The 13,472-nt window shown below is 42.1% G+C and overlaps 1 protein-coding gene across 1 annotated transcript in view; it reads right to left on the bottom strand.

The window, feature by feature from the left end:
• LOC145396499 (uncharacterized) overlaps positions 1–13,472 on the bottom strand; it is a 484,164-nt gene that overhangs the window by 65,131 nt on the left and 405,561 nt on the right. The window contains exon 9 of the mRNA XM_080269868.1: positions 9,736–9,886. Coding sequence (XP_080125994.1) covers positions 9,736–9,886 — 151 coding nt within the window. The remainder of the gene's footprint in view (positions 1–9,735; positions 9,887–13,472) is intronic.

The following is a 13,472-nucleotide window of genomic DNA, read 5'->3' as shown; positions in this document are numbered from 1 at the left end:
TTGTTACTCAGGGAACGGAGAAGTGGGGAGAGAGGGGTTATGAGATGGTACAGAGACGGGAGGTGAAGAAGGGCAAAAGTGAGGGCACAGAAGAGTAGGGCAGGAACAGAGAATGGAGAGGAGTAAAAGTGTGAAGTACAGCAGGAAAGTGAAGTATAGGAGGGAAATGAAGCACAGCGGGGTGGGTGAAGTACAACAGGGAAAAGAAGTACAGCAGGGGGGTGAAGTACAGCAGGATAGTAAAGTAGAAACAGGATAGTGAAGTGCAGCAAGATAGTAAAGTACAAACAGGATAGTGAAGTACAGCAAGAGGTGAGGCATGGCGGGAGAGTAAAGTACAGCAGTATATTGAAGCACAACAGGAGAGTTAAATATAGCATGAGAGTGAAGCACAGCAGGGAAGTGAAGTACAGCAAGGGACTGGAGTACAGCAGGCGAGTGAGGCATAGCAAGACAGTGAAGTACATCAGAAGAGTAGGTACAGCAGGAGAGTGAAGTATGGCAGGAAAGTAATCATAGCAAGAGAGTAAAGTACAGCAGAAGAGGATGGAGAGACGAGTACAGAACAGCTGGAAAGTGAAGCATAGTGGAAGATGAGGAAGGAAATACCAATGAAGTGCACCAGAGGAATGTAGCAAAGAAGGAGAGTAAAGTAAACAAGGAGTACGAAGAACAGCAGCAGAGTGAAGTACAGCAGGAGAGTGAAATACAACAGGAGAGTGAAGTACAGAAAGAGAAAGAAGGACAGAAGGAGAAAAGGAGGGGATGACATGAGAAAGCAGAGTGTGCAAGAGAGGGAAAGGGAGTGAGAGGAAAATATAGGCAGAGAGGGGGCAGAGGGGATCTAAGATGGGCAAAGTACTGAAAGGAGCAGAACTAACAAGAAAGGGATAAAAAGAGATGACAGCAGAAAGAGTCAAAGAGAAGGGGGAAAGGATAGGAGGAAAAGAGAAGGGGGAAGAAGGAGGTAGAAGTAGAGGGAAGTGGATTGGGATGAAAGAGAGAAGAAAGGACTGGGCAAAAGAGAGCGTAAAGGAAACAGGTTAAAAACAGGAGGGTGGAGGTCAGTAAGAGAGAGGAGAGGAAACAGATTTGAGAGAGGGGATTGGAAAAAGGTAAAAGTGTGGGGAAAGATGATAGGTTAAAGAAAGGGTAGAGGAGATGGCTTACGGAGAGGGGAGAGGGGTTAAAGATAAGGGAATGAAGTGGGGTAAAAACGAAGGGGTAAGGGAGAGCTGAAATGGGTAAAACAGAGGTGAACGAAGGGGGGAAAAGGTGAGGGAAGTTTAGAAGTAGAAACGCTGAGATGGAATGAAGTAAAGTAAGAAGACGGGAGAAGGAGGAATAGTAGTGTAAAGAGAGAAAAAAAAAAGTGATGAGAGAAAACGAACGAACCAGACAGCAACTTTTAAAAATGGAAGCAAAGTGGGATAAGAAAATGGAACATAAAGAATAATTACTGAAATAACTTTTTTACTTTTAGCTGCGAGGGCATTACATTGGCAAAATAGAATAGTTCGGCATTATCAGAAATAAACTGTAAGACCCGCCGACATGTCATAAAAATACCCCCGCTAATACCAATACACAAGTCCTGTATGAGACAGCCCTAGCATGTATTCAATATGGACGGTGGGTGTTAGCGCCGAAGTGGTGACATGTAAAGGTGTATTGTATGTAGGAGGACTGCTGGGTCTTGATAGCAGGCTGTGAAGCCTATGCCCAGAGTCGGACACATAAAAAAAAAAAAAAAAAAAAAAGGTACGAGTAACGCACTGCAAGGATATAAGAGATACTGGGAATAGAAGTAGTGGAAGAGACACAGGCGGGGAAAGGGGAGTAGAAGCAAAGGAAGTACGTGAAATCGAAGTGAGTTGGAAGTTAAGAAAAGTTAGCGAGAGAGAGAGAGAGAGAGGGAGAGAGAGAGAAAGAGAGAGAGAGAGAGAGAGAGAGAGAGAGAGAGAGAGAGAGAGAGAGAGAGAGAGAGAGAGAAAGAGAGAGAGAGAGAGAGAGAGAGAGTGAGGGGGGTAAGCTGGGACAATGAAAGGAAAGAGGGAGGAATGGAAATGAAGTATGATGAGAAAATGAATGAAAAGGAGTCAGGAGGAGGACGAAAGGGAAAGAGAAAATTATGTAAAGAGACTAAAGAGGGGAGGGGAATAAAGAAAAAACGAGAGGGGGAAATGAGAGGTAAGGACACAGAAGGAAATGACAGAATGAAGGAGACAGAAGTTGTGATAAAGGAATTAAATAAAACAAAGAGGAAAGGAAAGTGAAAGAGAGACTAAGAAAAAGAGGAAGGCGGGTGAAAGAAAATGGAGGAAGTGATAAAAAAAGAACGATGAAACGAAGAAGGAGGGCAGGATGGAACATGAGGAGCAAGGAGGGAAGATGAAACAATGGAGACAGGGAGGAAAGAGATAGGATGGATGGAGCCAGGAGAGAGCAGAAAGAAAGGATGGAAGAGGTAAGAGAAGTGTAAAATGCAAGAAAACTCGGATGTGACAAGGAGAATGGCCGAGAGGGATGAAGTAATGGTGAAAGATGAGAAGGAGGGAAGGAACTATGAGAAAAGGGAAAATTAAAGGAAGGAGAGAACAGTGTAATGAAGAAATACAAAAGGCAAGTGAGTGGAAATAAATACAAACAGCAAGAGCCTCGCACATGTTTTCCAGACATTTCATAAAACTAAGATGTCATAATTTTTTTGAAACTTACATAAAGATTAACCATGCATTTACCATTATTAAATTCCACTGCCAAGTCTGGGCCCATTTAAACAGTTTACCAGCGCCTCTCTCAATTGCCTGCCTTTATAAACGTGAATCTGCACAACTGAGAATTATATTATCATCAGCATTTTTTATCACTAGTTTTCATTCACTTACACTGGAAACGGAACAGGACCCAATGTTGCATCTTTTTGTCCTCCACAATAATAATAATCTTTTATTACGATTTTATACATTTATTTTAACATTTTCGTTCCAAACCCAATTATCCATCCACTTACCACGCTGCCAATGAAAAAAAAAAAGTACACCATTACTTTGTTTTGTGGGGAAGGTTACTGAACGTCTTCCAAAAGCAGAGAATGAAAACTTCAGCGGATTTAGTTTCGTCGTATGTATTCAATGTATCAGTGAGGAAAAAAATACGAGAATAATAAGGCATGAGGAATTATTTGGATTTCTACCTCAAGACACACTTATATAGTTATTAGAGAGAGAGAGAGAGAGAGAGAGAGAGAGAGAGAGAGATGGCACTAGCAAGGACGAAAGCAAAAGAAAGAAAAAGAGTGAGTGAGTACGTGAAAGGGTCTGAGAGGAAAACCTAGAGATTGATTTCTTTTCCCTGTTGGTGTAAATGGAAAGAGAGAGAGAGAGAGAGAGAGAGGGGGGGGGAGGGAGGAGGAGAATTCGTGTGTGCGTGTGAGAGGGAATGGAAGTGAATGAGAGAGCAAGTGCATGTGTGAGTGAATGTGAGTGGGAGTTAACATCCAGGATATGGAAATTCAATGCAGTTCAAGCCAAAGGACCTCGCTTTACCTCACTCAGCGAACTAACCCCCTCCCCTCTCTCTCTCTCTCTCTCTCTCTCTCTTGTCCATCTTTGCTTCCTCTCTTCGTACTGCATCATATTTCTTTCCTCCTCAGACTTTCTGTTGCTCATTTCTTTACTCCCTTCCTCACCACTCTTCCTGCCTTCTTCACTCAGCTAGAAGCTCCCAAACGTATCTCGTATTCCCGTCACTTGAGGAGGCTCCCTAACGTTTCTTCCTTAGCGATTTGTTTGTGAAGATAGGTTTACTTCCTTCTGTATTGTAGATTATTAATTCAGCGTATGGCGAGACTGGAAAGACTCATGTACCACACAGGAAGATAGTTACGTGAAGTATGCACAATAAATCACTTAGAACAACGTGTTAGGGAGCTTTCTTACCCGACAAGAGTATTGGTCCAGGATTCAAGAATGGCAATAAATAGCAACATAGAGTGAAAGTTATTTTTTTTTCCATGGTTCCCAAGAATTTGCAAACCACTGATGTTATGGTAACTGAGAAGTGAATTAATGGTTGTGATTTATTACCATTTTTTACGTTTGGGGGTTACGATTGCTAGCTGCTGGTTGCGTGACGAAGACAGAAAGAAAGGAGAAAAGGGAATAAAAGATGGAGGAACACAGACAAGGAAGGGGGAAAAAATTGCAGCAAGGAGAGAGGGAGGAGGGAAGAAAGATGGAACAAGAGATAGGTAAATAAAATGAAGATAAAGAGAGGGGGAGAGAGAGAGAGAGAGGGGGGGAGGGGGGAGTGAGGTACAGCTAGGCTCTTTGGCTGGAATTGCACTCTATTTCCTACTCAGGATGTCTCACTCTCACTCACTTTCACTCATTCACATTCACTCTTTCACACACGCGCACATACACTTGCTCTCTCATTGGCTTTCATCCCTTCCCACACACACCTACAAAAAACTCTCTCTCTCTCTCTCTCTCTCTCTCTCTCTCTCTCTCTCTCACAGGCAAAATAAAATCGAATTCTTGGTTTTCCTCTCAGATTATTTTCACACCATCACTCGCTCAGTTTCTATGTCTATGGCCTCGCTTCTGGTAGTACAGTCTCTCTCTCTCTCTCTCTCTCTCTCTCTCTCTCTCTCTCTCTCTCTCTCTCTCTCTCTCTCTCTCTCTCTCTCTCTCACACACACACATCCGTGCTCACTCTCATTTCATTTCAGTTTCTCTCACTCCAAGCGCCCTAAGTGACTCTGGCGTGAAGAAAAAAAAAAAAAGAGGGAAACGATCACTATGAAAAATATAAAAACTTTCGAGCGACTGGGTGTGAGTTTGATTGATAGGGTAATTTTGAGAGTACCTGTAGTGATAGATAGGTAGGTAGATAGATAGATACTGTGGATGGATAGATAGATATATAGGTAGATAGATAGATAGACAGATGGACCGACTGATTCATTGTTTGACTAACCGGATGATTTATTCATAGATAGATAGATAGATAAATAGATAGATATAGATGGATGGATGGATAGTTTGACTGATTGCTAGACAGAGATGGATAGACAGGGAGATAGATAAGTAGATAGATAGACATATAGGCAGATAGGTAAAAAGAGAAAGACACTGATAGACTGATAGACATACAAGGATAGATAGATAGATAGACAGACAGATAGACAGACAGATAGAAAGACAGACACACAGATAGACAGATAGACAGAAAGATCAACAGACAGAGAGATAGACAGATATATAGGCAGACAGACAGTTACGTAGGTAGACAGATCGACTGTCAGGCAGATAGGTCAGACAGACAAACTGAGAGAGATGAACTCAGAGGCTAATAAGTGAACAGATATAATCGTAAACTTTAACGATATGCAGAGAGAGAGAGAGAGAGAGAGAGAGAAGTACTTCAGAGAGTGAGGTAAAAAGGGGCAATCGGCTGGAGTTGCATGAATTTCCCTACTCTGGCTGTCTAACTCCAACTCACTTTCACTCACTTTCACATCCATATACTCGACCAGTTCACGTTGATTCCTTCACACACACACGCACACATACACACACACACACACACACACACACACACACACACACACACACACACACACACACACACAGGATGGGGGAGTGAGTACTGAGCCATGCAACTTCAAGCAGCAGCACTCACCCTTAACCGGACCTACACCCACCCACTCCCTGCTTTGCCAGCAACAGGTCTCTCCTAGACTCTTGATTCCGGTGGCGTAGTGCTTAGTTTAACTTTGGTACTTACTGACAATTTTTACTCTACTTAGGAAAGGATTTAGTTGTTGAGGTGTTAAAAATAGCTGTTTAACGTCTGCACTTTGAAAAATCTCTCATGTTAACCAAAGTCACACATACTCGCTTGTCGCAAGAATTAATTTCATAAAGACGTTCTTGCAGTGACTGGCTTAAATCACCATAAATCTGTTCACCTTAAAAACAGTGCAATACATAATGGTGGTAAAAGCATAAATAAGTAAACAGATAAATAGTTAACCTGCAGCTCTTGCGTACCTGTCACAAATCTAATGCAAATACTACTAAAATTATCTTTAGCGTGCTTTCAGTCCTTTTTTTACTTACGATTTATAACAAGATAATAACAAATGCAACGTTGATTTATGATAATACAAAAAAAAAGTGATATACATAATATTAGACCCTCTTTACTTGGTGAAATAATAAAAGCAAAATTCCAAAACAGAGAGAAAAACGCCTGAAGATTCCCTCCCTAAAGTGAGCTATTCTCATGATGGAAGGTGAGGTTAAGAACAGCCGGCGAAAAAAAAAAAAAAAGGTGCATTCTCTTTTTAGCCTCTCAGGTCGGTATAAAAGAACCTAATTAAGGAAAGGAAGTCTAATTATGAGAGAGAGAGAGAGAGAGAGAGAGAGAGAGAGATTAAGAATGAATGAGAATTAGGTGTGTATTTGTTTGTTCGTTTGTGTGTGTGTGTGTGTGTGTGTGTGTGTGTGTGTGTGTGTGTGTGTGTGTGTGTGTGTGTGTGTGTGTGTGTGTGTGTGTGTGTGTATTAGTTTTCCTCTTCGTCCCCTTTTTCACATAGTATGATATGTAAAGAGGCATCAAGTTCATTACTGAAGACTCAAGGTTTCACCATGTGGAATCTGTTCCTGCAACGCATAATTAATGTTGTAAGAAGTATAGAGAACACTGGAAGGAGAGAAAAACGGAAGGGTAGATGATTACAGGGGAGGTAAAATGAGAGGAGAGATTAACAAGGGAAAAGACAGGAAGAAGATAATATGCGAACAGAAGGTAGGAAATGAAACGTGCAGCTGCAAGACTGAAGTCGGTGGAAACAATAAACCAGGAGAAAAGATCGAGAGAAGAGACGAAAACATCTCCCACGTATACACAAACACACACCAATATCTATCCATTAAGCTGACGCCATATGACTTACCTATTGCGGGGTCATACAGTTATGTTGAATCAAGCACTCACTCTAACATACTAAGACCAACCCCCACACCACAAAACCATCGTCACCTGCACCGTGTAGCTTAGCCAGGTGCTCCAGTTATATAAGCAGCCAATTAGTGGACCACTGATAACAGGATTGTGGTTGCCAACGTTACAGTGAAGTGCATAGTTAACAGATGTTACGGTGAAAGATATTACTAAGTACAACATTATAGGTAACAGCATTGCAGAGAAAAAAAATCTCTGAAGTAAACTGCAATATGGTGCGCAGTTTTTAGTCGCGTATAATATAGTGGAAAAAGTACGATAAATATTTCATACCTTAAGGCTACACCGAAGAGGTAGGAAAGATCAGATCAAATATGAAACAGAAAGTAACGAAAGGAAACGGAATGAAGTAAAATCCAGGACAGACAATCAAGAGGAAAAAGAAGAATGTTCCACCAATCACATCATCATCATCATCATTATTATCATCAACAACTTCAACATCATCATTATCATATCTAACCTCATCACGCAAGTCGTAATTCCCACCTAGAAACACAGCAGGGTAATTAAATATATAATTATACAAACCAACCTCTCTACATTCATGTCAATCACCCCAAAATGCCACCAGCTACTCCATGAAACATAGCTTGGTGCTTCAACAATACGGATGGCCAATTAGTACACTAAGGAAATCAGAAACGCGAATAACAAGATTACTGATGCTACTATAATTTGCTGGCCTAAATCATATTCCCGCCAGTTTAGTGCGCTTTCCGGCACCTTTTCTCTTTGGTTTGTTTCTGTGTGTGGAATATCAACGTTTTTGCTACTCTCATAGAATTTCTTATCATTGCTACTACTAGGCCATTTCATCCACCTTAGGAGAATTCATGTAGAAGAGGTTAGGTTTGCTCAGTACTGACCCCTCTCATTGTTGACTGTCCCCTTCTTTGTAGAATGAAATTAAAAGTACGTCCCCGAGTAGGAGAGGCTAAGCCCTTCACTATAATGACGTCTTATTTCTATCATTGTTGCTACCAGTTGGTTTTCTTCAGGTTAGCGGGGACGTTTCGAATTGGTAGGGATAGATAAAGCCGTCATTAACTCGTTCACCACGAAAGGGTCTCCTAAACTGAGAAAAATTGTTGGACAGGAGCAAGAAAGGGTTAATATTTACATCTGTAACATACATATCGGTATAAAAGAAAATGCTTGTGAAGCGTTGTAAGGAATATTACTGTGAAGCTGATAAACTAATTTTCTACAGGAAGGTGATCCAGAGGCTCCTAAGCCGACGACAATACGGCCCTTTGATCGTAATTATATACAGGTAATATCGCTAAACGCCTGGAACTTAATAACCCTTTAACGGCCCTCGTTCTACATCCTCACCCTAATTACGAACGAGAAGCTGCAGCGAGCGAAGCGAGCAAGCGTAGCGAGACGATGTTTCTACGATCTGCTGAGAAATATACCCTACGGCCTGACACGACTCGGCCCGGCCCGACTTAACACGGCACGGCCGCGATGGTTTTCAGAGCCTAAAAACTTTTCTACTATGTAAGATAGAGAAGACATTCTTTCACCAGGTAGTAGATCTATCTATATATATATATATTGCCAGACGCCTTAATCCTTTACGGGGTGGCCACAAACAAATCGCCCTGTCCCCCGCCATTTCACTGTCCTGCTCCCAACTTACATCCCCCTCTCTCATGTACCTCTTCACTCCATACACTCAATCAATTTTGCTTTTAGCTATATATTTACTCATGAGACCAAAGAAATCCCAAGAAATCCCAGCTTTCCAAGGGAATGTACCGAGGACTTCAAGTGACATCCTCCACTATGAAATCGATTTAAAAAAAGATTTCCTGTTGTAACACTGTTTTCTTGCATAAATTCTAACAATTAAATATCCGATACTACGCTCGTAATTTTACATTAAAGTTTCTACGTTTATAGGGTGAAATCAGCAAGGGTAATCGACCCATTTCTGGGTTTTATTATTCGATCAATAGCCAAGCGTTTACCGACGCAGTTCGTTGACACGGCAAGTCAAGAGCAGAGAAATGATCATTGTGCGTGTGATAACTGCTACGACGCCTCGCTATATGCACGTCCAGAGAGAAAACGTGAGAAAGAGCAAACGTGAGAAAGTAAATATATTAGCTAAATCATTCTTTTCTTGTTCAACTATCTCGCCAGAAATGATGAAAGTTTAAATTAGCAAGAAATTACGATGATAAGCGTATGTTCAAACGCTTGCCCGTTCGCCATGCGCTCACAAAGCGCACTTTATTGGTGTGTATTTCACCTCCAGGGTGAAGGCGTTGTTGTAACTCTAACTCTTCACCATCACTCTCACCCTACTCTCTCCCTCCCTACGCCCTACCTACACTCTTCACCTTCATTTCCTTCTGTACACCGTCACCCCCACGAACCCTGCTCCATTATACTGTACTCTCACCAGGTACCCTGCACCCCTTGACTTTATTTTATGGACAATACCCCTTCACACTAATTTACATTACCTCAAGGTACAATGTAAACAACCCATACCCTACACCTCTGCTTTCACAACTCCCTGCACATTCGCTTCACATCATCGCCAAATATTACATTCATTCTACACCCCCCATCCTAAACATCAAGTTTTTACTTACGCACTCCACGCCCTTACCCCAAATTTCAATCTTTTTACTTATGACCTTACACTCTCACCCTAACATTCACACCTTCACCCACACTCACATTGTATCTGTAGAGTGACGGCGTTGCTCTGTCCGTCGCCCTCAGGATTGGATGCCACGCAGGTGTAGAGTCCTGCGTCCCTGTGTGTGAGGTGCAGCAGCTTCAGAGACCGACCCCCGGATACCACCTGACGTCGCTGCAGTGGACGACCCTGTAGAAGAGGCAGTATTACAGTTCTTTCTTCTAATCCTGAACTTGATTTTCGCCTTGTGCAGCTTATTACACTTAGCTTATGGCAGAATAAGATGTTTTTAAGGCTCTACATCCTTTCCACAGCTCTTCTTCCTAATATTATGGTGCTAATCTACTTTTAAAATAGCACTGTAGATGGAGAGACGGCATTTTAAGCCAAGTTAAGAAAATGTCATCATTATCATCACTTATTAACACCGGAATTATTATTTTCATCGCCATCAGTTATCCCTCATCATCATCAACACAATTATTACTATCGCCGTCGTCGTCGTAATCGTTACTCTTATTCTCACTGTCACCATCGTCTTCATCATTATCATCATCATGGTATCCTATTTCCCACAAATAAATACATAGGGCCGGAACCCCAAAAGCAAGAGGGAAATTCGTCTTCATCATTAACATCATCATGGTAACTTATTTCCCTCAAATATATACGTAGGGCCGGAACTCCAAAAGGAAGAGGGAAACGTTTGAGTGGCAGGCTGGGAAACGTAAAAGTATACGAGAGATATGGCACGGTCAGGGACCGACCCCATAACACTACCTGATTTCGCTGGAATGACTGGAACATTATCATTACTACCTCCGCCGAAAGAGATGGAAGAGGTTATGTATTCTTCCCTGTTTGTCTGTTTGTTTGTCTGTCCACGAGATATCTAAAAAAAATTATTAATGGATTTCAGAACAATTTTGTAAATATGTGGGTCATTGGCCAGGGAAGAGTTCACTAAATTTTGGTGGTGAACTGAGTTATGTGGTACAGGCGTTGGCAGAAGTATCCTGTGTCTGAATGCTGTCTTTATTATTATTACCATTATTATCTCCTCCAACTTTGTCGGAGGAAGTTATGTATTCCTCTGTTTGTTTGTTTCTTTGTCCACACGATAACTCCAAAAGTTCTCCATTAACTTCAATGAAATTTTGTAGAAGGGTGGGCCATGGGCCAAGAAAGAATTGATTAAATTTGGGGGTGGATCCGGATCCGGATCCGGATCCTACGTATCTCGCACAATATAAGTTCTCAATTAATTTCAGTGAAATTTTGTGAAAGGGTTGGCCATGGGCCAAGAAAGAATTGATTACATCTGGGGAGGATCCGGATTAGGATCCGGCATTGGTGGAGGTATGAGCTCTCTGAGTTTTTTCTAGCTTCATTTTCGGTGTGTGTAGTAAGAGGAAATCAAAATAAAAATGTATTGCCTTTACGGATTGAGAAAGAAACAAGAGTTAACTAGAATGCACTCAGCGCATGCCTCCGCCAGTGCCAGTGCCACTGAAAAGGATCCGAATCCGTGGAGATATTGTGCGGAATACATAGGATCCAGATCTGCCTCCAAATTTAATCAACTGTACCTTGAACCATGACCCACTTTCCCCAAAAAATTTATTGAAATTCATTCAGAACTTTTGGAAATATTGTGCGGGATACACAGGATCCGGATCCGGATCCAGATCCGCCTAAATATTTAAAACATTCCTTCTTGGCCCATGGCCCACCCTTCCACAAAGTTTCATTGAAATTCATTGAGAACTGTTAGAGAAATTGTGCGGGATACTCCGGATCCAGATCCAGATGCGCCCAAATATTTAATCAACTCTCTTCTTGGCCCATGGCCCACTCATCCACAAAATTTCAGTGAAATTCATTGAGAACTTTTGGAGATATCGTGTGGACAAACAAACAGACAAACATAGGTGAATACATAACACCCTCCAACTTCGTTGGTGGAGGTAATAGAATAGCTTGTAAGATGTAATGTATACTGGATGAAACTTCAAGTGAAATAAACAGTGACTCACCAAAGAAAAGTATCATAGGAAAAAAGATAAAGAATGGCTATCGGGCTGTGGCAAAGTAATCTGTTCGGGTTAATTAATATATCTTGCATCACTTCTGCCTTTTCCTCACTTTTTATGTCCTCATATACTCCTATTTCCTAGCCTTCTTGCTCTCTCTCTCTTTTCCCCTTCTTTTTTACCTCTTCTTCTCCTCCCCCCTTCTTTCTGTACTCTCCCATATTACTCTCGCTTTTCTCCTCATCCATCCTTTCCTCCATTCTTCCTCCTTCTGAACTCTCACATTACCCTCTCTTCTTCCTCCTTTCCTACCTCTTTCTTCTCCTCCCTCTCTTCTCTCCTTTCCTCCTCTCCTACCTCCCTCCTATCCTCATTCTCTCATCTTCCGTTGTCTATCCTCCCATCGTGTTCCTCTTTCTTCTTTCTCTTCTTTCTTCTCTCTTTACTCTCCCATCCTCTGCTAGTCCTCTCTTCTTCTCTCCTGATCCTCTCTTCTTCTCTCCTGATCCTCTCTTCTCATATCCTTATCCTCTCCTCTCCTTTCCTATTCTGTTGTAGCCTATACTCTCTTACATTCTCAGTTTTCTCCACCCTTATTCTTCCCTTCTCTCTCCCTTCTCTTTTCATGTCTTCATTTCCTCTCCATTCATTTCCTTCTCTCTCTCTCTCTCTCTCTCTCTCTCTCTCTCTCTCTCTCTCTCTCTCTCTCTCTACTTCGACCTCCCTCCTCTTCACACTAGCTTGCAGGAGGACGACCAAAAGAAATGCCTGCAGTTATGCCAAAGGTGAGAGGTGAGAGAGTGAAAGGGGAGAGAAATAAAAAGCCTGGGAAAAAATGAGAGAGAGAGAGAGAAAGAGAGAGAGAGAGAGAGAGAGAGACAGAGACAGACAGACAGACAGAGACAAAGAGAGAGAGAGAGAGAGAGAGAGAGAGAGAGAGACAGAGACAGACAGACAGACAGAGACAAAGAGAGAGAGAGAGAGAGAGAGAGAGAGAGAGAGAGAGAGAGACAGACAGACAGACAGACAGACAGACAGACAGAGGGAGAGAGAGGAGATAAATAATAAGCTAATTCAGAGAGAGAGAGAGAGAGAGAGAGAGGGGGGGGAGGGAGGGAGAGTGAGAGAATACTAGGAAAGGAAAACAAAAAACTGAAGTGCATTTTTATGGTGAAAAGAAGACGGAGAAAGTGAAATATTCGTAGGCGTAGCTTATGTGGCGCCTGAGAAATAAAAAATGAAAAAAGAAAGAGGTAAAAAGTGAGAGAGTGAGGATAGACGTTACGAGTGGAAGGTGAGAAAGGTAAAAGCATGGGAAATATGATACTAAAATGTGTGTGTAAGTGGGTGGGCGTGGTAACGGTGAGAGAGAGAGAGAGAGAGAGAGAGAGAGAGAGAAAGAGAGAGAGAGAGAGAGAGAACTTACCCACTATGAGAGTATTTTATGAGAGCGAGACGTCACACACACTCACTACACCCGAGAGAGAGGCAGGCGGTGGAGTTAAGGGGGGGGGGGTAAGAAGAATGAGGGCGACTGAGGAAATATGTGAAATAAAGAAATAGGAAGACAGGAGACGAAGAATGAGGGGGAGAATAAGCACAGAAGGGAAGGGGAGTAGTGAAAGGAGGAGAGAGAATGAGGAATATGTGTGAGGCGAAATATGAGATGATAGGGCTTAGAATGAGGGGAATGGGGAAATTTGAGGAAGAAAGGGCGAGTTATAAGTAGAGAGTGTGGGAAG

This window comes from Coenobita brevimanus, chromosome 38 (genome assembly GCF_032717465.1).
Source record: "Coenobita brevimanus isolate Jiangsu-jjx chromosome 38, ASM3271746v2, whole genome shotgun sequence".
In the NCBI taxonomy this organism is placed as follows: Eukaryota; Metazoa; Arthropoda; class Malacostraca; order Decapoda; family Coenobitidae; genus Coenobita; species Coenobita brevimanus.
The sequence above is the reverse complement of the archived record's forward strand: the minus strand, read 5'-3'. Positions and strand labels throughout refer to the sequence as shown.